Here is a 26588-nt window from a genome sequence, read left to right on the forward strand (position 1 = left end):
AAGTTGCCTGGGCAGGCTATGAACTTTCAATCCTCCTACTTCAGCCTCCTGAGTACCTGGATTTACAGACATGCTTCATCCTGCTTTGTTGTCAGCAGGTAAACCTCTTGAGTTTGAGGCCAGACAGGGATACACAGAGAAACTCTGTCTCAAAAAACTAAATACATAAACCAATGAGGTTGCCTGATTTTGTGTCTCACTGCACTGTCCCATAATTCCAGAGTAGTTTTGATAAGAACTGGAGAGATAGCTTGGTGGTTAAGAGCATGTCCTGCATAATCCTAAGGACTAGAGTTCAGATCCTGGCATGTGTATAAACAAGCTGGGCATACACGTGGCTATAAATAGCATGTGTGTAAACATGTTATGCACATGGGTATAACAGTGTGTGTATATAAAAATGTTATATACATGTATAAACAAGCTGAGCAACACATGGATATAAACAGCATGTGTATAAACATGTTATATATACATATGCATAAACAGCACGTGTATAAACAAGCCTGTAACCCTAGCCTTGAAAAGCTGATGCTTTCTTCAGGTCTCCACAATGCAAGGGCACGTGCACCCACACAAACATGTGCATACACTGAGACAGGGAGGGAGGGAAGGAGGGAGGGCGAATGGACAGTTGAAAATAGCTCTCTTCTGGCTTCAAACTACAACTTCTGATGTCTGCCGGTGTGCTGATGCCACACTGCCTGGAATTTTCTGCAGGGAGACTACAAACTTTGTTAGGAATTGGAAAACAAATTATATGAGTTTCTCCACAGACAGACACACATGTATACACATACAGATACATACAGACACACACATACATACAGATATACACACACACACCAAGAGCTGGGGAGATGTTTCAGTCTTTAAGAGAACATACTGCTTTTGTAGAGTTCCCAGCACCCACACAGTGTGACTTACAACTGCTTATAACTTGGGCTCCATAAGACCCGGTAATAACTTCTGGCTTTTGTAGGAACTTGCACTCACATGCACATACCCACACAGGAATAAGACAAATACACATAATTTAAAACCAAATTTAAAATTTTTATTTATATATAGGGGCAAACACATATGTCACAAAGTACATGTGGATGAGTCAAAGGAAACTTCCAGGAGTCAGTTCTCTTTCCATCACTGAAGTCCCAGGGATTAAGCTCAGGTCAGCAGGCTTGGTAGCAGGTCCCCGTGCCCACTCAGCCATCTCACTGGCCCTATTTCTTTGGTCTTAAAGACACATTCAAAGCTCAGCAGATGCTTTTCCTCAACCTACAGTTGACTAAAACACCTATGACCAGTGTTCCAGATTATTATACACACACACACACGCACGCACACACACACGCACGCGCGCACACACACACACACACACACACACACACACGCACGCACACACGCACGTGCACACACACACACGCACGCACGCATCTTGAGGATGACACTCAGGATCTTATAACACGTACACTGAAGATAAGGCGTACTGCATTTTTACTGAGACCTACCACATAAGGTCAAGAGTGGAATTTTCCACCTGAGGCATCATGATGCTCAAAATACTTTGGACTCTGGAATATTTTGGACTTTGGATTATGGATTTTTCAACTGATAATTCACATTTTTCTGAAAAATTATCAAACTTTCATACTTACTGACAATGCTATTGCTTGATATTTTGGTTTTTGCTTTTAGTCAGGGTCTCATATGCCAACTGGCTGGCCTGGAACTCTCTCTGTAGACCTGCTTCTATCTCCCGAGTGTTGGGATTAAAGGTATGTTACATTATATTTAGCTAGTACTGTTGTTTTTGTTTATTGTGTATGGTGTATGTGTATACATGTTTATGAGTGTGCACACATACATAGAGAGGCCATAGATCAACACCAGCTATCTTTGACTGTCTTCCGCTTCATTTTTTTAAAAAAGATTTTTATTTATTTATTTATTATGTATACAGTGTTCCACCTGCATGTATGCCTGCAGGCCAGAAGAGGGGATCAGACCTCATTACAGATGGTTGTGAGCCACCATGTGGTTGTTGGGAATTGAACTCAGGACCTCTGGAAGGGCAGTCAGTGCTCTTAACCTCTGAGCCATCTCTCCAGCCCCCGCAGTCAATACTCTAAACTACTAAGCCATTTCTCCAACCCCCCTCACCTTTTATTTTGAGTTACTGCATCTGGAGCTCATCAATTCTTCAGGTTCATCCAACTATGTGTCAGAATGCTCTATGAATAGTATAGATAGATCACATTTGTTTATCTGGCATCTGTCTGTGGCACGCAAGACTCTTAGCTGCTGTGAATGTCATGGTTATGCTTTAATTTTTTTAAGAAATGGAACTGCTAGATCACAGAGTAATTATAGGCTTAATTCTGAGCCATGTGCATACATCTTCCACAGCAGCTGCCTGCTGTTTACAATCCCTCCAACAGTACGTACACAGGGCTTGAATGTAACATCAATGAATATCTCTGTGGGGCTGGAGAAACAGCTCAGTGGTTAAGAACATGAGCTGCACAGGGTAGTGGTGCACATCTTTAATCCCAGCACTAGGGAGGCACAAGCAGGAAGATCTCTGTGAGTTCAAGGCTAGCTTGGTCTACAAAGCAAGTTCCACTACAACCAGGGCTGTTATACAGAGAAATTCTGTCCCCCCAGCCAAAATAGAATAGAAAGGGGGAGCATGAGCTGTTCTACTGTGCCTGATTTTGGTTACCCACTTCAAGTGCCCATATCAAGATGTTCACACCCGCCTGGAACGCCTGCTCCAGAGGATCTGATGCTCTCTTCTAGCCTCCATGAGCACCTGTGTGCACACGTGGCATTCGCTTACACAGATGCACACAAATGCATATAAATGAAAGTAAAAACTATTTTTTTTAAAAAAAAAAAGAAAGCCTCTTGTGAAGAGGATTGGTCTATAGCTGTCTTCCATACACAGGACACTACAGCCACAGAGATAGTGAGGCTCTTGCCCAACAGCCCACTTTCACCCACCTTCAGTGTAAGGACACATAGCCTCCACTCACCACACTACCATTCACAAGGTAACTCGGGGCAGAAAGGGAGCAGAGGACATACACATGCATATACACGCACACCTCATTGGCCACTCTAAAAGAAAAGGTTCCACAGGCCTAAACAGTGTCCTGACCACCAGGGACCACCCCAGGTCCTTGTTGCCCTTGCCTCCACATCTTTTTTTTTAAATATTTATTTATTTATTATGTATACAATATTCTGTCTGTGTATATGTCTGCAGGCCAGAAGAGGGCACCAGACCTCTTTACAGATGGTTGTGAGCCACCATGTGGTTGCTGGGAATTGAACTCATGACCTTTGGAAGAGCAGGCAATGCTCTTAACCACTGAGCCATCTCTCCAGCCCCCTCCTCCACATCTTTTGGAAGCCCATTGGCCCTCCCCTGCCCTCTGCCCAGTCTGTACCAGAGAGGGTTCTGACCTGGGGCTCCACATCACTGCAGTCAGATTCCCTACTCTCCCTGGGGCTCTACTGTCCAGTATCAGTAACAGAAGACAATGGACAGAGGCCTTGGGGAGAGACCTGGTATCTGTCAGAGACATTCCCAAGAATATGCTAGAAGGGGTGAGCAGATATAGAAGGCTCATCCATTTCTCGATCATCTGTGAGGGCTGAATACAGAATAAATGAGGGCCTGGCCCATGACCCTTGAAGATGAGGCAAGCAGTGTGGCAGAATGGCATGGGCAGGCTCCAGAGATGCTCTCAGTCTACATGGCGCAGGGAGCAAACACCTGGGCTGATCCTCATACAGTAAAATACCAAGTCTTTCAGATATGTGGTCACCCCAGGTTAAGTAAGGGAACACTGCTTTAGGTGACAGTTGAAAGGTCAGCATAGAAAACGAAGACCTTAGAAAAAGAACAAACCAAATAGAGAAACGAAGGGCAAGGCAAGTAGGGCCATCACCTCAGGAGCTGGGTAGTGCAGGTGGTTTGTAGATGTCACACCTGTTGCTGTGACTCTAAACGTTCTACCCACACCAGGAGCTCCTGAGATGAGCAGCTCAGGTATGTGAACACAAAGCACACGCATACCCACTGGCTAGGAAGAAGACGTCAGGCAGCAGCTAGAGAAGGCACCATACAAAGGAGGCTCTTCACATCCCTGCCACCACTGCAGTGACCCAGAACCTGCATACTACCACTCAGCAGCCCCTCTGTCACCCTCCCCTTCCCTACAGCCTGAACTCTCACGAGTGAGTACTTAACAGAATATACAGACCAGGATCTCCTCCATTGAAGTATACTCAGGCAATGTCACTACCAGAGAATGTCCTGGCCCAGAGCAGGTGACAACTGGCCACTATGCACCACCCTAATAGCACTATGGAAACTAAAGGCATAAATGTACTTTATGGATTTCTGAAACCACACTAGCATCTTGGCTGGACTTCTAAAAACACTGATTTCCACCCTTTTCCTTCAGGCATGTGATGGCACACAAAAGGTTACGACCTCTGCCTCACAAAGGACTAAATCTGGGGGCCCCAAACCTGCTGACCATGTTTGTTGGAGGAAAAATTGAAGGACCTTTTGTTCCAGGCACAGCCCCCTCTCACATGCCTGTCCACGTGGGAGCTGGGCCAGCGGTGATGGCTGGCCATTTGTCTCTCATGCCCTGCAGGCAGAGAAATACCACATGCCAGAACCCTGGAGGCCAGGCAGGGTGGTGCCTACTCCTGCTCAGGTCCAAGTGTCAAGGCCACATATGCAGCTCTGCCAAGTTCTCACTGCAGTGAGCATCTGAGAGACTTGTTGGAAGGCATACTGTGCACAGTCTTGGAGGAGCAGGGTCTACGAGAGGCTCCAGGTTCATTCACTGTACTTTGAGTATCTGCTAACCTCTTTGAACCAGAAATGTACCTCTGTGGCCGAGAGCAGCTGCCAGTCCTCACTGGCTGAGCTCAGTCTTCTCCAGTGCCTAGCCCTTATCTGGACATGGGTGCTCCTGCGTAATGAGGAGAGGAGTCCTGGGGTGCCTTCTCAATGTCCCCACTGGCCAGCACTCAGGGCTAGGACAACTACTATAGAGGCAAGGGTCAATGGACTGGGACTAGGTCTGATACCCAACCACGGGACCTCTACAGTATCTCCACCTCCCCATCCCCTCAGTGGCCAGCCCAAACAAAAAGGGTAGTAGAGAGGGAGGTCACTCAGTCCTGGGACCAGGGAAAAGCAGACAGCACAGTCAACAGAGAGGACCCATTTGTGTAATGTCTGCTGAGAGTGCAGGGAATCCTCCAAGGGGCTCTGTGAGAGGGTCTAGGAACACACACAGAACTTAACTTGGGGCTGCACTCACCAGGCACTCCATCATCCCACTAGGAGCCATTGGCATCACCATGCTGGAACCTGCCATGGGAAGAGTCTATCCGCAGATCTGCATGGCCTGGTCTTCCAGCCCTATGACCCAAAGGCCCCAAAGGCCCCCCCTTCTCCCATTATAGCCCAGGAGTCCCAGGTACACGTGTGCTATGCACCCAACAGATGAGAGAAGGGGAACCCTCTCTACTCTGCTCCTGTCTCCTGTGTCACATGCATTATGCGGCTGTGAGGGTGTGAGAGCTGATGGGAACTGTTGACCTGACTGGACTGAGATGCCTAGGAAACCATTAGAGCAGAGCTCTGGTGTGTCTGTGACGGCATTTCCAGGGACAACTAAATCATGAGCTCACCGACCTAATCAGTGAACCACTGACAGGTTCAAACCTGGAACAGATTATTGGAAGATGATGGGGCTCTGGAAGTTGAGGCATGGTTGATGTTTCAAAAGCGGTCACCCTGGAGAGTCTATCTTGATTCTGGCCCTTTCTTGTTTACCATGAGGTAAATAATTTTCTTCTACCATGCTTTTCTATCTTTATGTTCTGCTTCCCCACAAGTTTAAAAGTCAGCAATCATGAACTGAAACTTGAAAACAAGTTTCCTCCTTAAAAATATTTCTGTCGGCCAGGCCGTGGTGGCGCACGCCTTTAATCCCAGCACTCAGGAGGCAGAGGCAGGTGAATCCCTTTGAGTTCGAGGCCAGCCTGGTCTACAAGAGCTAGTTCTAGGACAGCTGGGATTGTTACACAGGGGAACCCTGTCTCGAAAAACAAAAAATAAAAAAATAAATGTTTCTGTCGGGGCTGGAGAGATGGCTCAGCAGTTAAGAGCATTGCCTGCTCTTCCAAAGGTCCTGAGTTCAATTCCCGGCAACCACATGGTGGCTCACAACCATCTGTAATGAGGTCTGGTGCCCTCTTCTGGCCTGCAGACATATACAAAGACAGAATATTGTATACATAATAAATAAATAAACATTAAAAAAATGTTTCTGTCTTGGGACATTGGTGGTGCACGCCTTTAATACTAGCACTTGGGAGGTAGAAACAAGAGGATCTTTGTGAGTTCAAGGCCAGCCTGATCTACAGAGTGAGTTCCAGGTCATCCAGAGCTACATAGAGAAACCCTGTCTTGAAAATCCAAGGAAAAAATGTTTCTGTCAAATATCTGCCACAGTGGCAGAGTTAACACAGGCAGAGCCACCTGTGCTCAACTTCAACTAAGAAGGTGAGAGTCTGGGAGCCACCAGCCCTGGGAACATCTAGGCCTCTAGACTTAAATGCCAATACCTTTTACCTCCCGTCCTGTCCCTCACACAGTGGTTCACAGGACAGAGGGTGAAGCCAGGTCCCAGTACTAAGGACTATTAGGAGTTCAAGGCCAAGCTCAACTACATATTTAGTTTCAGGCCAGACCGAACTAAGTGACAGCCTGTCTCAAAATCAAACAAAAAGAATGGGACACACTCTGGGTAGGTGCCGATGGATTCACTTTTCCTGTGCCTTCAACCTTGTGACAGATAATCTCCATTATCAACTTGACTGACTTTGAAAAACACCTAAAAGACTAGTATCCTTCTAGAATATGAGGGTGCTGAGAGCAGAAAGACACACCCAGAGTGCAGGGGCACCATACACAGCTGGAAGCAGATGGAATAAAGAAGGAAAAGGAGATAGCCTGTAGCCAAGGCAAGGCATGCTCTTTATTTCCTGCTGAGGTAAACAGCTGTGCTCTACCAAGGATTGGAACCTCTGAAACTGAATAAAATAAACCCCTCGTCCCTTAAACTGCTGCTCTCAGGTTCTGACTAATTCAAATGATCAGCTCTCTAAGGAGAACCTAGGTGTGTCCCGGGCTGTTTTACCAATCCCTCCACAGTTGGCTGGCACTAGTAGAGGCAGGGCACAATGATAGTTTCCACAAGGCCTGACCAGCCCTCTCAGTTGACTACAGTGCATTGTTCCACACTGTAACTACCAATGCGGTGCCATATGGGAACACTGCCAATGAGGCAGGATCCTTACCTAAGACAGACCCAGCACCTACTGGGTATAAGACACCTCTAGAGGACACAGTGGCGGGGGGGGGGCATCTCCAGTTATCTGATGACACAAGTGCACACCAAGGTCCCTGGGGGTAAGAGACAAGCCTCAAAGGTACAAGTAGGGGGGCAAGAAGCAAACTAAGCCTTAAGAACAGGGAAAGCTGTGCATGTGCATGTGTGTATGTGTGTGTGCGTGTGTGTCTTCCAGTCATTTTCTAGGAGTCATGGGTCAACAGAGGGAAGGAACTGCAATGCTGCCCTGCCCACAGGTGTGGGGTGTGGCACTGGACCAGAAGGCAACAGAACAGTGCACATACCCCAGGCATCCCGTCCCCTGAAGATAAGGGGAATGGTGGAGTGGAACCATGAGATTGCCTTGGATCTCTTCCTGATTCTATAGCAAAGACATTTGGGACAGACATTGTTATGAATTAGAACTGCTTCTAATTGAACCTCTGGGAAAGGGGTAAACTGCTGGATGGAGTGAGTCACTATGCAGTAGAGGACTCACACACTAGAATTCACCCAACATGCTCAGACTCCAGGAACCTGGGAGAAAAATGCTGGGCCATAACTTCCCACGTGTCTGTCCTAGGCTGAGCCATGAGGCCTCACGTGGAGGGAAGTACTGGAGACCCTACAACCAACCAGGGTTCAGCTAGGCCCTATACCCCCTGCACCTCTAGCCTCAGCTGTTATAGCCACAGAGCAGGGTCCATACAGTAAGAGCTTCACAGCAAATGAAGCTCTGGGCTTCCTTTTAGGGAGGCTCCAATGCCCAGCTGCCTCCTCATAACCTCTACTCAGGCCACACAGGCAAATCCTGAATGTGCTGGAATTAGGGTACATTAGGGCCTCCCACTAGCCATGCCCATAGAGCCAAGAGTCTCACATCACAGAGTCAGCTAGCAAAGCCACCTGTGCTAAGGATGTGGAGAACAATGACCACGCATTATAAAGCATAGCCCATGGGGACAGATAAAACAACTGCACACAAACAGCTGGACACCAGAGCTCAGAGGGTAAAATATGCAGCCTCACAGACAGATGGCCTGACTGGGATCAATGCTGGTGCAGGCCTCGAAGCAGCCCAGAAATCAGAGGGAGCGACCAAGCGGTCTCCATCCAGGAGGAGATTGAGCAGCAAAGGGAAAATGTTTGAACCAGAACAAGGAAAGCCATGTTCATATGCCACAGAGTCCCAAGGAGAATAAAACTATTATCAGTAATAAATCCTATCTATTCAGACTGAAAGGAAAGCTCTTCAGAATAACAGAGACGATACATTAGCCACATGGAACAAGGGGCAAATTTATTACAAGTGTCTCAAAACCATAAAAAGGTAAGTCGGAAGGCCAAGTACAAGAGGGAAACAGACACACAGCCTCCACTCACAAGACTAAAGGATATGCTCCAGGAAAAATAAAGTCACTCCAGCAGGCAGGAGTGGGAGGCACCAGCGAGCAAAGTCAGGGAACTGTTCTGTGCAGTGGCCGCAGCACAAAGACCTGCTGAGGAGACATGAAGGCAGCTGAGCCAACACAAGGAATCTGCCTGTCAGGGTTCACTCTCTTAGAGAACAGGAAGAGGTGCTGGTCCTTAAGAGCTAAGCTTCATATTTTAATGGAATTTAAAAAAGATAAGTGACTTAGAAACCCAATTTCTTTTTATCTCTTAAGATTTATTTATTTTATTTCATGTCTGATTGTTCTGCCTGCATATATGTATGTGTACCACATGCATGCCCTGTACTTCATGTCCAGAAGAGGATGTCAGATCTCCTGCGAATGGAGTTACAGATGGTTTTGAGGTGCCATGTGGGTGCTGGGAACTGAGCGTGAGTCCTCTGTAAGTACTCTTAACCACTGAGCCACCTCTCCGGTTCCTAGAAACCTAATTTTTTAAAACAGTAAATCGATTTTGGTAAACATTCAATTATTTTTCAGGAGAAAATGAGAAAAAACTATCAAGGAAAAACAAAGTATAAAATAACAAAAAATAAATGCAAGTATATCAGTGACCATACATATAGGCTATACATGTCAGTTAAAAGCTAGTCCAAGGCCTGTGAAATGGTTCAGTGAGTAAAGACCACCAAGCCTGCTGCTTGAGTTCCATCTCCAGGGATGATACGGTAGACACAACCAACTCTTTCAAGTTGTCCTCTGACCTCACACATACTATAGTACATACATACAATTAACAAATGTGGAAAAATAATTGCAGAGAAACTCAGCAATTAAGAGTACTGCCTACTCTTCCAGAGGACCCAGGTTCAATTCCCAGGACCCTAATGGCAGCTCACAACTATCTGTAATTATAGTTCCAGGTGATCTGACACCTTCACACAGACATATGCAGACAAAACACAAATGCACATGAATTTAAAAAAAAATGCGGAGAGGGCTGAACCAGTAGTTTAATAGTAAACAGCATATAGTACTCTCGCAGAGGACCAGAGTTTGGTTCCAGCTCAGTCTCCTAGAACTCCAGTTCCAAGAGACTGACACCCTCTTCTGGCCCCTGCTGGCACCCATACTCACAAGCACATAGACAGAGACACACGGGGGGGGGGTGCACACAGACACACAGAATTATTTTAATATCTTAAAAAAAACCCGCCTAGGTGTCTGAAAATTTAAGAGCACAGTCTAGACCCCATGCGCAGATGACAGCAGAGTCTAGCTGTAAGGAGAAGACCCCGTGCGCAGATGACAGCAGAGTCTAGCTGTAAGGGGAAGACCCCGTGCGCAGATGACAGCAGAGTCTAGCTGTAAGGAGAAGACCCCGTGCACAGATGACAGCAGAGTCTAGCTGTAAGGAGAAGACCCCGTGTGTAGGTGACAGCAGAGTCTAGCTGTAAGGAGACCCCGTGCACAGATGACAGCAGAGTCTAGCTGTAAGGAGAAGACCCCGTGTGTAGATGACAGCAGAGTCTAGCTGTAAGGAGAAGACCCCGTGTGCAGATGACAGCAGAGTCTAGCTGTAAGGAGAAGACCCCGTGTGTAGATGACAGCAGAGTCTAGCTGTAAGGAGAAGACCCCGTGTGCAGATGACAGCAGAGTCTAGCTGTAAGGAGAAGACCCCGTGTGTAGATGACACAGAGTCTAGCTGTAAGGAGACCCCGTGCACAGATGACAGCAGAGTCTAGCTGTAAGGAGAAGACCCCGTGTGCAGATGACAGCAGAGTCTAGCTGTAAGGGGAAGACCCCGTGCACAGATGACAGCAGAGTCTAGCTGTAAGGAGAAGACCCCGTGTGTAGATGACAGCAGAGTCTAGCTGTAAGGAGAAGACCCCGTGCACAGATGACAGCAGAGTCTAGCTGTAAGGAGAAGACCCCGTGTGCAGATGACAGCAGAGTCTAGCTGTAAGGAGACCCCGTGCAGAGATGACAGCAGAGTCTAGCTGTAAGGAGAAGACCCCGTGCACAGATGACAGCAGAGTCTAGCTGTAAGGAGACCCCGTGCACAGATGACAGCAGAGTCTAGCTGTAAGGAGAAGACCCCGTGTGTAGATGACAGCAGAGTCTAGCTGTAAGGAGACCCCGTGTGTAGATGACAGCAGAGTCTAGCTGTAAGGAGAAGACCCCGTGCACAGATGACAGCAGAGTCTAGCTGTAAGGGGAAGACCCCGTGTGTAGATGACAGCAGAGTCTAGCTGTAAGGAGAAGACCCCGTGCACAGATGACAGCAGAGTCTAGCTGTAAGGGGAAGACCCCGTGTGTAGATGACAGCAGAGTCTAGCTGTAAGGGGAAGACCCCGTGCAGAGATGACAGCAGAGTCTAGCTGTAAGGAGAAGACCCCGTGCGCAGATGACAGCAGAGTCTAGCTGTAAGGGGAAGACCCCGTGCACAGATGACAGCAGAGTCTAGCTGTAAGGGGAAGACCCCGTGTGTAGATGACAGCAGAGTCTAGCTGTAAGGAGACCCCGTGCAGAGATGACAGCAGAGTCTAGCTGTAAGGAGAAGACCCCGTGCACAGATGACAGCAGAGTCTAGCTGTAAGGAGACCCCGTGCGCAGATGACAGCAGAGTCTAGCTGTAAGGAGAAGACCCCGTGCACAGATGACAGCAGAGTCTAGCTGTAAGGGGAAGACCCCGTGCACAGATGACAGCAGAGTCTAGCTGTAAGGAGAAGACCCCGTGCACAGATGACAGCAGAGTCTAGCTGTAAGGGGAAGACCCCGTGTGTAGATGACAGCAGAGTCTAGCTGTAAGGAGAAGACCCCGTGCACAGATGACAGCAGAGTCTAGCTGTAAGGGGAAGACCCCGTGTGTAGATGACAGCAGAGTCTAGCTGTAAGGAGAAGACCCCGTGTGTAGATGACAGCAGAGTCTAGCTGTAAGGAGAAGACCCCGTGCACAGATGACAGCAGAGTCTAGCTGTAAGGAGAAGACCCCGTGTGTAGATGACAGCAGAGTCTAGCTGTAAGGAGAAGACCCCGTGTGCAGATGACAGCAGAGTCTAGCTGTAAGGAGAAGACCCCGTGTGTAGATGACAGCAGAGTCTAGCTGTAAGGAGAAGACCCCGTGCACAGATGACAGCAGAGTCTAGCTGTAAGGGGAAGACCCCGTGCACAGATGACAGCAGAGTCTAGCTGTAAGGAGAAGACCCCGTGCACAGATGACAGCAGAGTCTAGCTGTAAGGGGAAGACCCCGTGCACAGATGACAGCAGAGTCTAGCTGTAAGGAGAAGACCCCGTGCACAGATGACAGCAGAGTCTAGCTGTAAGGGGAAGACCCCGTGTGTAGATGACAGCAGAGTCTAGCTGTAAGGGGAAGACCCCGTGTGTAGATGACAGCAGAGTCTAGCTGTAAGGAGAAGACCCCGTGTGTAGATGACAGCAGAGTCTAGCTGTAAGGAGAAGACCCCGTGCACAGATGACAGCAGAGTCTAGCTGTAAGGGGAAGACCCCGTGTGTAGATGACAGCAGAGTCTAGCTGTAAGGAGACCCCGTGCAGAGATGACAGCAGAGTCTAGCTGTAAGGAGAAGACCCCGTGCACAGATGACAGCAGAGTCTAGCTGTAAGGGGAAGACCCCGTGCACAGATGACAGCAGAGTCTAGCTGTAAGGGGAAGACCCCGTGTGCAGATGACAGCAGAGTCTAGCTGTAAGGAGAAGACCCCGTGTGTAGATGACAGCAGAGTCTAGCTGTAAGGAGAAGACCCCGTGCACAGATGACAGCAGAGTCTAGCTGTAAGGAGAAGACCCCGTGCACAGATGACAGCAGAGTCTAGCTGTAAGGGGAAGACCCCGTGTGTAGATGACAGCAGAGTCTAGCTGTAAGGAGAAGACCCCGTGTGTAGATGACAGCAGAGTCTAGCTGTAAGGAGAAGACCCCGTGCACAGATGACAGCAGAGTCTAGCTGTAAGGGGAAGACCCCGTGTGTAGATGACAGCAGAGTCTAGCTGTAAGGAGACCCCGTGCAGAGATGACAGCAGAGTCTAGCTGTAAGGAGAAGACCCCGTGCACAGATGACAGCAGAGTCTAGCTGTAAGGGGAAGACCCCGTGCACAGATGACAGCAGAGTCTAGCTGTAAGGGGAAGACCCCGTGCAGAGATGACAGCAGAGTCTAGCTGTAAGGGGAAGACCCCGTGCGCAGATGACAGCAGAGTCTAGCTGTAAGGGGAAGAGTGGTGGTCAAAGTAAAGAACACAAGAAGAAAGATAAAGAAAGGAATAAAGAAAGGACTTTAGGAAACTGAGACAAGGTCGGTCCTGCAGATCTCAGAACCATCTTGAAGACTGGATTTGTGAGGTTTGAGTGGGCCCAACTACATCCCAAGGTAGGCCTGGGACACACGCACAAGATGCCCAGAGGAAGAGAGCTGAGCCTGGAGAGCCCTGGGGCCGGTGCTGCCATGCAGCCTGTTGCTGTAGCATACGCAAATGCCCGGAAGGAACAAGTGTGGAATGGTGATGCCTTTCCTATGCAGTACCACTGTAGCAACAGTTCCCAAGTCTCATTGCCCTTCACAGCGTCCTATCTTTGTTCCTTCCCACAAATCTCCTGGGCGTCTCTAGGCTCCAGCTAGCCTCCCAATTCTCTATTGCAATCACCCTGCAGGTGTGACTGCACCCTTGATGGAGAGCTTAGCAGTCTCCCTTCCATGAGACAAGGTACAACACAGCAATGTTAGACATGGAACATCAGGGTGATTTTATCTTCAGATGATTTTATTCAGTTTTATTTCTCTGCATTTTCTCCCTTAATTACCTCTGTTTTCTTGTATCCCTACTTTTCCTTCACAGGCTGGGAACGAACCAATCTCAGGTACACTAGGCAAGTGCACTACACCTACCTGGGCCACACTTCGGAGACCCAAAAGATGACTTTTAGAGACTGGAATCTCTGTACTTGGTGAGCTCGGTTAACAGAACTGCAGCTCTGGAGTGAACTTCCCAAGTGTTAATCCTGGTTGTCCCCAAGACTGACCTGACTCAGCTCTTGTGAGAAGCTCTGTGGATGGTTGTACGTCATTTGACTAACAACACAGCAACCCTCAAAATGCCCAGGACTCTAGCCCCTGACTTTACCATTGTAAGCTAGGAGACTGAGCTCAAACGTTGGCCAGCTTGGTACCCAGGATAGAGGCAGTAGACAGGTAACTGTATATAGTCTGGCCTTGGTTCTGGGGCTTTTGTCCAGGTGTTATGCTGGACACACAGGACCTGAGAGAAGCCAGAAGAGGAAAGGCTGAAGGTTATGCCATAGTGACAGAGACATCTGTACCCAATATGGTCAGCTATATCCAGGAACCCCATAAACGACAAGCTTATCCCAAGCTAGTCCTCCACTTGGATTACTTGCTCTTGGACAGTGATGCACTGTGCCCAACACCTGACAGTTGGATTGAACATCTTGCTGAGGACCAATTACAGCCAACCCTGGCTACCGATGGCCCAGATGCAGTGTTCCACCTTATTGTCTCCTTCTGCCACATGAGAATGCAGGTGGAGAAACTGAAGTGATGCCTGAAGCTCCCAACTGCATGCCTGTGGATCCAACTCTGCCTGAAGCCAGTCAGCTCTATATCAACAGAAGCAATGATGCCCATCTCTATTCATTATCCTTAATGCAACTAGAAGACGCTAAAAAAGAAATTCATAAGGAACTCTCGTATCCAATCAGACATACTTTTTTTTTAAAAAAAAAATCCGAACAAAGTCAACTTTATTGGGACACCCAGTTACGTTGTCTTCCCTGCACTGAGGGCAATCCATCTTCCTAGAAAGGTGTGGAGGAATCACAGTCACTGTCCTAACAGGGAGCCTCCAAACACATCCCACCTAGCAAGGCAGCCTGGGCTTCTATTTTAAGCGCAGAACATGTGTGATTTTGATGACCCAGGAGCAGAACCCCTCCACATATCCTTGAGCAGTGTCAGAGCACAGAATTCCCCAGTTGGTAGTGCAGCTGTTCCTGTCGGCCTGCCAGACCCCTGCCTCAGGCCTCTGTGTAGGTGGTGATCACACGGCTGGTAACAAGGCCAAGGCAGTGTTCCATAAGGGCAGCTGGAATGTCTACATTGAGTGGGGGTGTCCACACACGGGTCTGTTCTCCAGGAGTTACTACTACCCTTTCTTAGGGAAAAGGTATTTTCCAGGAAACAAAACAGGAATTAGTGAAAGAAAAGTGAGAATGACTATAAGGCTGCATCTCAAGTCATAGAAGGCCAGACGCTTGGAGAAGGGCTGGGTCCCCTTCATCCTCCAGGACCTTGGCCTCAAAAACTAGTTTATGGGCCATGGGAAGAGGTTCCTTCATCTTCTTGTGTACATGACTGTGGGCAGACTCTCCATCATCCAGAGCCACTCTTCCTCAGTGCAGGGAGTTCCCCCAAAGCAGCCTTCAAAATACCTCTCAGGTCCTGGTTATCTGGAAGTCAGGGTCCTGAAAAGAAACCTTTACAAGCCAGAGGCCTGAGCCTGTAAGGGCCCAGCTTTCCATCTGCAGATGTCCCACTGGTAATTAAAGAAGTATCTAAATGCTCCCGTGACATTCCAGAGATGAGCCAAAGTGTATGGAGCAGCTGTCCAGTCTCCCATGCTCTCTGGGTGTGTGCATCAACTCCTCCTACCCCAGCAGATAGTCTCAGATCCCACCCAAGGCATAACTACGCAGGACGCTGTCAGTGGGCAGATGCCAGCTCTGGTCTCTACACTATCACCAGGAATTGAACTCAGGATGCCTGGAAGAGCAGCCAATGCTCTTAACCTCTGAGCCATCTCTCCAGTCTCCTCTTTTTTGTTTTTCAAAGGGTAAAAATCCATCAGTTGTGCTGAAGGGAGGCATTTGGTGGTCCAAACAGTAAGTTCAGGGGCTGAAGCAATGTCTTCATCAGTTAAGAGCACTGGCTGCTTCTTCCAGAAGACCCAGGTTCCATCCCTAGCACCCACAAGATGGCTGACAACTGTTCTTAACTCCAGTTCCAGGGGATATGACGCCCTCTTCTGGTTCACAACAGTACTGCATACATGTGGTGCACAGACATTAAGGCAAGGCGCGCGCGCACACACACGCACAAAACAGGCAGTTTAGAAAAGCTAGACAGCTCAGTGGGTAAGGGCACCTCCTGCCAAGCCTCACGGCCTGAGTTTGATTACCTGCATAATAGAAAGAGAGAACTGATTTCCAAAACTGCCATGTAAGTACCCACATACATATATATACATATATACACACACAATAAATAAATAAATAAATATAAAAAATTATATTTTATTCAACAAGGTCTCCCTATGTAGCTCTGGTTATCCTGGGATTCCCTATGTAGACCAGGCCGGTTTTGAACCTACAGAGACCTGCCTGCCTCTACTTCTCCAGTACTGGGATTAAAGTGCCACCATGCCCAGAAAGTGTGAAGGAAAAAAATAAGACAAAAGGAGTCCAGAGTCGGGCCTGAAACCAGCAGAGCTAAGGGAATGGCAGCCCCCCACTATGTAAGGAAGCAAAGGTCAGAGCGGCATGCAAGCAAGCAAGAGGGGGCCACAGCTGATTATGACCAAGGCCAGATGGGTGAAAAAGAGTCCACGTCAGTCCACCTGGACACTCAATTCACGGAAGCCTAAACCAAAGCTCCCCGGCCAGGCCTAGCAAGGGCCTACCCCAGACTCAGTCAAGTCTCTCCCCAGCACAAGAGAGCCTCTGGCCTCCAGGCACTCACCTGCCAGCAAGACATCTTCCAAAGGCACTGGCCAGCTTTTTACTGTCCTGGCAAAGGCTGAAGGTGTCCACTGTACTGCTCACCTTGGTGGCCAACTCAGCATATGTGCACAACCTTGCCAAAAGCTGTTGCAGGAAGTACATGCCAGATAGACAGAACTATGGACCTTTCAGAAAGATGGACAAGGGATCTAACAGTTGTCTGGGGACTGTCAGACTCAGATTCTCCTGCTATGATAATGTAGTTTCGTCTGCCTAAGGTAAGATGTCAGAGGACAGAAGTAGAAGGTGTTGCAGTGAGAAGGGTGCATGGGGATCCAAACCTATCCTGCCTAGACACTCCATCCTAATGACTAGGAGTTCACTGTGGCCTGTGTGCATCCATGCCAGACATAAATGCAGGAAGAACCTGACACCTTGGAGACAGGATCCATTCTGAAAATGGCGCCTCTGGGGCTGGGCCACAGGGTGAGTTCTACAAGACCTTGGTACTTGACAAGGAGTGTATGTTGTAGGGGAGTACCCTCAATCCTGACAGGGTGGTGAGGAGAGGCTAGTGGGATAGTAGGAACAAACCACCACATCTGTGAGCACCAGAAGGGAGAAGATCAGCATGGTCTCTGGTATCTTGCACTGCCCATCTCTAAATCTCACAGATTTAGGCACCTCTGCTTAGCAGACATCTGCACCTCAAGAGACGACTCAGGAGACTCAGGGCCACAGCTTCAGTCCTGAGGCTCCTGCCTCCCTGCACAGGCTCTTGAGACGCTGGGAGCACTGCCTGAAAGTTCCAGGACTGCTGCTTGGAGTTCTATTCTCAGAGGCCATGTGCAGCACTTGCCATCCCTAGAAGCCTATACAAAGCCCATCTTTGCTCTAGAATACCCACCTTCAAAGCAGAGAGAACTCAGCCCTAGATACATTCACATACTATGTTTAGGTCACTGTAGGTGACCAGGTACTCGTGGAGAGGAGCCAGCAGCTCACACACATTATTAGTGGAAACACCTTGTGTGGAGAGCTGTGTCTCCTGAGCACCAGTGGTTCCCAAAGAGATTGGCAGCCCTGGAGTTTGAGTCTAGAATGAGCAAGGCAGACCCTGAGCACAGGCCCTGGGCCTTCCTACCCATGTCCCCTCTCATCTGCACCTGAGGGCATACACACAAACACACAGCCACTTCTATTGTTTTGGCTATGCCACCTGAAGCCAGGGCCCTAAAGATTCCCTCCAAATGATGGAGTTCTACCACCTGCATAAATCCACCATGGCATCAAACAAGACCCCAGTGAATGAAGCAGCAGACCTCACTCTAGAATGTCCTCCCACTCTCGATCCTGCCTCACCAAACCTTCCTGAGACCCAAGAAAAGAGTGGATGGCTATGTGACAATAGCAATGACCTTGAACTGCAAAGCACCTTGGCCCTGCCTAGTTCTCAGGTCATGAATAGTCAGTCAATGATGCCCAGCATCCAAGGCAGTGCAAGCCACAGCTTTTGCATGAAGCCACTTGGGGGAAATGAAGATGTCACAGCACTAAGTTCCACAGGGAGAGTCAGCCTGTTTGGATAAGAGCATTCCACACAATATCCCACACCAGGACAGAGAAGTGGCCACAGACAACTTTGCCTGCCTGTGTCCTAAAAGCAGTGCCTGAGTAGAGTGGGCAGATCAGAGCCATGCAGACTCCAGCCATGTGCCACGCCTATTCTGAATCCACAGGGCTTCTCCAAGGGGCAGTCTTCCCCATCTTCCCACTGAGCTATGTTATGGAGATGCCAAGCCCACAGCCTTTCCAACTCAAGTCAGCCTCTCCAGTGCCTTCCTCCTCCAAAAGAGTCCACTCTTGAACCTCACACACTCCTCTGTCCACTTCACCCACTCAAATCCATCTCCAGCTAAACTTAAATCAATTCAGGCTTCCAAGCAGCACTACTTTCCCAAGCAAACCTTCAAAAATAATCTAGAGTCTTCCCCTTACTCAAAGAAAAGTCCACATTCTTTAGCATGCCATCTTGGTCAATTACAACACTCAATAAGTTACTTTCTTGAAACAGACCTGGTCTGGACTGAGGAAGACAGACATGATGCCGATAAAAAGAGCTAAGCCTGCAGCAAGGAGGGAGAAGAGGTCTAGAAGGACTATGCTAGCACATGAACACATCAGGCAATTGCCAAAGAGGTACACGGCTTGCTAGCCATCATACCTCCTTATTCATCTGCTGACATGAAAGACTGGCATGTCCACACGTCCACCCAGTACTGCAGAAGTAAGTGGGGAGCACATTGAGGAGGCAACAATCAAAGAGAAAAGGGCTGAGAACCTCCCAGAACTAAAAACCATGAATCCACAAGTCCTTCGACCTTAATAGGGGTCAGCATAAAAGCATACACGCCGGGCTGGAGAGATGGCTCAGTGGTTAAGAGCGTTGTCTGCTCTTCCAAAGGTCCTGAGTTCAATTCCCAGCAACCACATGGTGGCTCACAACCATCTGTAATGGGGTCTGGTGCCCTCTTCTGGCCTGCAGGCATACATACAGATAGACTACTGTATACATAACAAACAAACAAACAAATAAATAAATAAATATTTAAAAAAAAAAAAAAAGCATACACGCCATAGCATATCATCAGATAAGCTGTCACAACAAGAAAGTGACCACAAAGCCAGTCAACACACTGCCTTCCAATGAGTCATGGCTGCCTGACAGCTGCCTCCTGAACAGCAAGACCAGAGGCTACAGTCAGTGGCCACCCTGAGGGAGATGCTACCCCTGGAGCCAGCACCAGGCCCTAGGGGACAATAAAAAGACAAGACACCATTGGCTAAAAGAGCACTTCATAGTTATCATATCTTCCTCGGAGGAAAGCCTCAGGACGTCTTTCTAGTGCAGGGAGGAAGTGCGAGATACAGAGGGCAAGTGCTACAAGCAGTCTAAAGCTATCAGGCAACACAGACAGCATCACCAGGCTTAAGGGGACTGGAAGTTCACTGCGGCAGCAGCATGTGCAAACGAAGGGCTGGGGCTAAAGAGCTCTGCAAGTTGTATCACTTCAGAGAAAGGTACAAATGACTAAAATATAACACAAGGATGCAGCTCAAGTTCACAGAGCTAACCAGGAAAAAAGTAACAGCAAATTTTACTATTAACGAGGGAGGGGAATTCAGTGCCAAAACAAGGTGAAGCAAAAGAGAAAAGAAGTGCAGGATGATACAAAGCACAAAATAAAATAGATATGAATACAGTATTGCCAACTTAGGTGAATAAAAATAGACTGGATGATTCATTTAAATAAAGGAATATCAGAATGTCAGATTGGGTGAATACTAAATTTAAACAGGCACTGAATAACCAGTTATACCTCACACATAAGGCTTTGTGACAGTTTAAAGAAAAAGGGGGTGGTTACCCGCTGGAGATGTAGCTGAGTTGGCAATGTGTGCCTAACATGCATAAAACCCTGAGTTTGGTTACTAGCCAACACAGAAACCAGGCGTGGTGGACATGCTTGTAATCCCAGCACTTGGGATGTGAAGGTAGGAGGCTCATCCACTGCTACATTCTGAGTTTTAGATACATGAAGACCTGTCTCAAAAAGAAAGAGAAAAAAGAAAAAAAAAAGAAAAGAAGAAAGCTTGGCTTTTGTGGGTTTTGTTTTGTTTTTGTTTTCCAAGACAGGGTTTCTTTGTAGCTTTGGAGCCTGTCCTGGAACTAGCTCTTGTAGACCACTCTGGCCTAGAACACTCAGATATGCGCCTGCTTCTGCCTCCCTAAGCCTCCAAGTGCTGGGATTAAAGACACCACCTGGCTTGGCTTTTGTTTTGTTTTGAAAGTAGAGCTATTGAGATGCATCAATGGGTAAAGGTGCTTGCCTCAAAGTCTGAAGACCCAAGTCACTCCCTGAGTCACATAGGATGGAAGGAGAAAACTGACTCCTGCGAGTCCTGGATCTCTGAGTTCGAGGCCAGCCTGATCTACAAAGCAAATTTCAGGACAGCCAGGGCTAGAGTGAAACCCTGTCTCAAAAACCAAACAAAAAAACTTACAATGGCAGTTTAGGACCCACAGTCCACATCAGCTGGGTGCCAGATATAGAGCTCAGTGGTAGAGCACTAAGTTCTTCATATCTGAACAGCAAGCACAGGGGAAACCCTGGACACTACCCATCCCAAAGGAGAGTCTAAGGGAAAGTTACCGCACTGTCCAGGACCACTGGGAGTATGGAAGCTGTGCCCTTACCTTAAACTGGAGCAACAAAAGATGAGTTTCATTGAGATGTCCACAATATGAACATTAAGGAACGAGTCTGACGCAGACACACATGACTTGTCAGCAGAACCCACACATTCCTCAGGATGCATCACAGACCTCAGCCAATGCAACACACATGCCTGAGAAGCAGCTCAGGCCATTCTCTGACAACCACATGCAGCTCAGAAGATCGCATGGGCATTTCAGAGCCTTTCTGTCGTCACAGTCACAACCCAGTCGGTGGCAAACCAGATTTAACACACATTCATATCCTGGAGATTTCTAAGACAGAACAGAGAAACAACTAAAACAGTGGGCTTTACCAAAATCAAAAGTCCTGCTCATCCAAAAACACCAGAGCTGAGCACGCAGACATATCTGTGGTCCTGGCCACTCAGGAGGCTCACCTGAGCACCACAGTTTGGAGGTCAGTTTGGGCAGAGTGTGAAACCATTCTCCAGCGAAATCACAAAGCACACCCGTAATAAGAGCGGCAAACCCCAGAGCAGAAACACTGGCAAAGAGCATCCACTTTCACTGCATGAAGGACTCCTCAACTCAATGAGGAAGACATATCCTTCCCAGTAAAACCAGGACACAACCTCCACTTCAGACATGTGACAGCACATGGGGAAACCTTGACTCTATCCATCTCCGAGGAGAGTCTAAGGGAAATTTACCACACTGTCCAGGACCACTGGGAGAGCGGAAGATTGTGCCCTCCCTCCCTGTACCTTAAACTGAAGGCTTCTCTTTCTTTCTTTCTTCCTTTCTTTTTTTGATCTTGGTTTTTCGAGACAGGTTTCTCTGTAGCTTTGGAGCCTGTCTTGTAACTAGTTCTGTAGACCAGGCTGGCCTCAAACTCACAGAGATCCGCCTGCCTCTGCCTCCCGAGTGTTGGGATTAAAGGCGTGTGCCACCACTGCCCGGCAAGGTTTCTTAAACTAAAGCCCTATGACAAAAATCACCAAATGATAGCCTCAAACTCCAAAGAAGCCAATGTCTAAAATGAGGGTTCATTCTTACAAGGGAGTATTATGTACCAACAGAAAGGAAAGTCGGCTGACAAAAAAGCATGAATGCATCAAAGAGTCTCACTCTATCCACAGAGCCCTCTGGGGAGATGGTACTGCCTGGGAATGCAGAGCTGGCAGCATCAGGAATGACAAAGAAGGATGGAGGCTCCGTTCCTTGCTGGAAGGACAGAGATGTCTGTGCCTTCCACAAACATACATATACAATGGTGTGCACTCTGGACAGCAACTGTTGTCCACACACCAAGTGAGCCAGCTCTTGGCCTAGAAGTCAGTGGCGGTAAGAAAAAGACACAGGTGCACAAAGCTTGGAAGTGAGTTAATGTCAAAAAGAAAAGAATTTGAGTGAAAGAACAAAGGTTCAAAGACCTTTGGTAAAGGTAAAGACCCTGCTGAAGAGTGGAAGGAGAACATACCTAGGAACGGAAAACTCTGGAATCCCAGCAGTATGGTAGGGCAGACACTGACTGTCCCTAGCAGCATGGTGTACCAGGCTGTTGAGGCAAGGTAAACTTGGCAACACGGCCGGGACAGCACTGAGTATCAGGAGTTGGATCCTCCCTCCCATGAGCTTCAGGATGCCTAGTACCCAGCTTCCCCCAGGACAGAGAGCTATCTCACTACCTCCCAGGGAAGGAGAATTGAAAATCTACCCACGTCAAAGTAAGGGGGATGGATTCTGTCCCCACCCCACCACCCCACACTCCAGGCCAACTCTGAGGGACACACACAATTAAAAGAGGATTTCAACAGTTTTAGGTGGGCAAAGATTACTATCCCCCGTAGAAACTGCTGAGACTCAAGTAGGGGGAAAATGAGAAAGAAAAATTGGCAAAAGACATGAATAGGAATTCCTCTAACAGGGAAGTACAAATGGTCTAGATTCATAATCAGAGAAATTCAAACTAAAACCACAACACTGTTTCACACCCACCAGCTTGGCAAGAATGTAAGGCAGTGAGGATTCTCGCCCTAGCACTGGGGCTGGAGTTGGCACAGCTGCTTTAGGAAGCAACTGAATAGTAACACTAAGCGAACACACACCCACACCTCTGAAAGTCCTCCTACTCGGTAAAACACATTCAAGTAGGTCCTGCCTGCCACAGGGACAGGCATGCACGCGGGCAATAGGTAAGAAAACCTCCTCTGCAATGGCAATGGCAGATTTGTAACTGGGCAAAAACCTGGCAATATCCCTTAGCAGAAGCCCAGGTGTCATCATTCCAAGGGAATACTATGCAGCAGTGATGCTTCAGCAGCCACCGGCACAGATGCAGCTCCCAGAACTGGAGACTTGACCAAAGCCAGGGTGAAGAGTGAAAAGAACTCAGGGAACACGATCACGTCCTGTTTGCAGCACCCAGAAGAGCAGCACTGCACAAAGGTGATATGACGGTATGTGCCAAGGGTACATGCACAGGAGGTATATGCATCAGCAGAGCAGAGGTCAAACAGCACACAGGACAGAGATCAGGCAGCACTGTACTGAGACTACATGCTTTTTACACACATGGAGTGGTCCTCAGCACTCCAGAAAAAGTCTCTCATCTCTGACCGGGCCAAAACCCAGAACACCCCAACATCTGCTGCTGCTCACCCAAGATGCCCCATCCTTCCCTGTATGCAAGCCTTTCCTGACGCTGCTATCCCCTACAGAAAAGGGGTATTCTAGGAGTATGCAAAAACAGAGACCAGAGAAGGCAGGATGGAGCATGCCTAGAATCCCTGTACACAGGAGGCAGACAGAGGCAGGAGGACAGAGTTCAAGGCCACCTAGGCTACAAAACAAAGTTAAGGCCATCTATGACTTCAAAGCAAAACCCTGTCTCAAAAAACAGTCCACCTGGCCAGGCTCTGGTCGTGCATATCTTTAATCCCAGCACTTGGGAGGCAGAGGCAGGCGAGTTCAAGGCCAGACTGGTCTACAGAGTGAGCTCTATGACAGCCAGAGCTACACACAGAGAAGCCCTATCTCGAAAAACAAAACATTACCAGCTACCTTTAGAGGGACAATGAAATGGTCTCTGTCCCCTTCCTTACCAGGGTTAGACATCTGTCTTAGGTGAGTGTGACATGTACCTGTAACCGTAGTTCTAACTATAAAATAAGCTGAGGGATGGAGGGGAGGTGGATCACAAGAGCTTAAGAGTTCAAGAACAGCTTCAGCAACATAATGAGATTCAGTAGCAGAAAAAGGAAGAAAGAAAAGGGGAAGAGAGGAGGGAATGAGAGAGACCCCCTTGGCTCTCATTTAAGGAACTCAGGGGCTGCTAAAAGGGCCAGTGTGAAGCGGGGTGCTCAAGATAATGATATAAAGAAGCAGAACTAGAGTGGGAGGGTCCAGCTCCCCCCACCCCTCCCGGCTTTGGTAGTTTGGGAAATGCTCCCAGTGAGGCAAATGCCGACCCTCAGGTCTCAGCACTCCAGATGCAACACAGGTCTAGGAATTGCGTTCAGTATCCATCCTTTCTTTCCCAAAGGCACAGCCAAAAGGGAAAAGTCACTATCTGAACCCCAACACCACACTCAGGGGCCTGCTGAAAGAGTCGGCAGAGTGAGAGCCACAGGCCAACCTGAAGCTCACCTGCAAGTGAAGTACCTTCTCTCCACAGGGTTTCTCTACTCAGGGGCACACCGTCCAGGTTCTGTACCTGGAAGGCTCTTTGGGGACAAGCCCACTTTCCCTGTCTCCCCAGAGGAAAGCCTGTAGCGTCTTCAGCCTGGTGTCTGGATTTCCTTTTCCCTCACTAACTGAGGCTCCTGAGTAGGATCCAAGTCAAGAAGAAATCACCAAAGTTTCAAGCTGGGCAAGTGGAATGAGAAGCTGTAGGTCCACATAAAGATAGGTGTCCACAGCGCCCGCCCGGTGGGTAAATCTTGCCTGGTCCTTACCACGGAGCGAGTGGAAGGTCGCCTACCCAAGAGAGGGAGGCCAGGCTTCGGCAAGCGTAAAATTAACAAGCTCCAAGCAAAGAGTAGAAAGGACTCCGGAGCTCTCTCCACAGCTCCCGGCACAAGGCCGACAGGTGAAGAGAGAACAGACCCGACCCGCAGGGCACAGGGGAGGCAACCGTGGAGTGAGCCTCAGGCCCAGGCCTCTGGGGTGTGACAGTGCCGCTGCACATCGGAGGAGAGCGGGAGCACTAGCCGAGAGCTCGACCGCCCGAGGTGTCTGCGGTCCGCTGCGCGCAGCCCCGCCCGAGACGCAGGTGTCAAGGTGCGGGCACAGCACTGGCCCCCGAGCCGCAGGCCCGCTGCCCCGCCCCAGCCCTCGCCTTGCTGTGGCCCGCGCGCGCTCGGGGGCGCGGGGTCCTGGCCCGCGGGCAGGTGCGCGCGGACAAAGCGCAGCGCGGGGGCGTACCTGGGCACACAGCTGGGGCTGGAGCCGTCCACCTCCCAGGTGGCGAACAGGTTCATGGGCACGGGGGTGTTGAGTGCTCCGGGCGCGCCGGGCAGGCCGAGTCGGCCCCGCTCGGCCATGGCGCCGGCCCCGCCGTCCCTCGGCGGCCTGGGGCTGCGCCGGGCCGCGGGAGCGCGGCGGGCGGGCGGGCCGGGCGCGCGGAGGGCGGCGGCGCGGTCACATGGCGCCGGCGGCCGGGCGGTAGTCGGGCAGGCCCGCGGGCGGTGTCCGGACTGTGCCCGTACCCCGCCCCCTACCTCTTCGCGCTGCCTATTGGTCGGCAGGGCAGGGCTCTCGCGTCACACCCAATCACTGCCTACCGGAAGTGAGGCGCGCGCCTAAGGGCGTCTCTGGCGCCCAGCCGCGGGAGTGAGCGCGCGCGCCTGCGCAAAGGCTCTGCCCTCCCAGGGACCCAAGGCTATCGATGCGATGGCTACCGGAGAGGCCAGGTCAGCGAGCCTTCAGGCTCCCTGCCGCGGGCCGTGGGCTCGGGCACGTGCCCATGTATCCTGGTGTCTTCTGTCCCTTACCATCCTGTGTGTCTCCTGTAGGACCCCAAGGCCTCCGGGATCCTCTAGTACTCCGTAGGCCCCACCCACTCTTATCCCTTGAGGAGTTTCAGCTACCATCTGTCCTCCCTTGCTGCCCCCCTGCAGCAACCTCCTCCCATTCAGCCTCCTCCTACATTTAGCAGTGCTTATTTATTGACTTTTACGTTTTTCTCAAGAACATCAGAACAAATAATGTGGAACAGGGTGCTTTCTGCCTTGTTCACAGTGATGTGATAACTCGGGCCAATAGGAGCTGTGTGTAAAGGGGGGGCAATCAGACTGCCCCCAGGGCAGGGGACACCAGCAGGCATGACTTTGGGAAGGCTGTCTAGGGCTCAGGAAGAGGCTCCGTCCCTCCCTCTTTTTTTTTTTTTTTTTTTTGGCTGTCTTTGGTCAAAGTCAACAAATTTAGGAAAAAGCTTTTCTGGCATGTCTTGTTTCTTTGTATCCACAGCTTTACAAAATTGCCTTTCTCCTTCTGGGTCCCATGTCTTATTATCTACAAGTAATTTTATTGAAACAATTCTAACCCAAGCCAATTTGACCTGGCTGTCCCTCCTTGCCCTTCGGGTTTACCCCAGCAACCCCGCTTTCTGCTTTTCTTCCCTGGAAGGCCCTGTGGGGGTGGTCCTTCCCTTGTTGTGACACCCCACCCCCTGCCGGCAACATTTGGTGCTCCTCTGCCAGAGGCAGCCTTCTGCTGTAACTCCTTCAGGACGGGAGCTGCAGACAGCTGCAACTGCTTAAAGCCAGAGTCCCA

General features: G+C 49.3%; 1 protein-coding gene across 6 annotated transcripts in view; it reads right to left on the minus strand.

Moving 5' to 3' along the window:
• Pacs2 (phosphofurin acidic cluster sorting protein 2) overlaps positions 1–25491 on the minus strand; it is a 67118-nt gene extending 41627 nt beyond the window's left edge. For 4 of the 6 annotated variants that reach the window (XM_075948393.1, XM_075948392.1, XM_075948388.1 and 1 more), the window contains exon 1: positions 25239–25466. In XM_075948393.1, the coding sequence (XP_075804508.1) occupies positions 25239–25357 (119 nt within the window). In that variant the 5' untranslated portion in view covers positions 25358–25466. Of the gene's footprint in view, positions 1–25238 lie in introns of all 6 variants that reach the window. The other 2 variants (XM_075948395.1, XM_075948389.1) reach the window with 2 other exon arrangements.
• Between the last annotated feature and the right edge of the window lie 1097 nt (positions 25492–26588).

The sequence above is a fragment of the Microtus pennsylvanicus genome, chromosome 14 (assembly GCF_037038515.1).
Source record: "Microtus pennsylvanicus isolate mMicPen1 chromosome 14, mMicPen1.hap1, whole genome shotgun sequence".
Taxonomy (NCBI): domain Eukaryota; kingdom Metazoa; phylum Chordata; class Mammalia; order Rodentia; family Cricetidae; genus Microtus; species Microtus pennsylvanicus.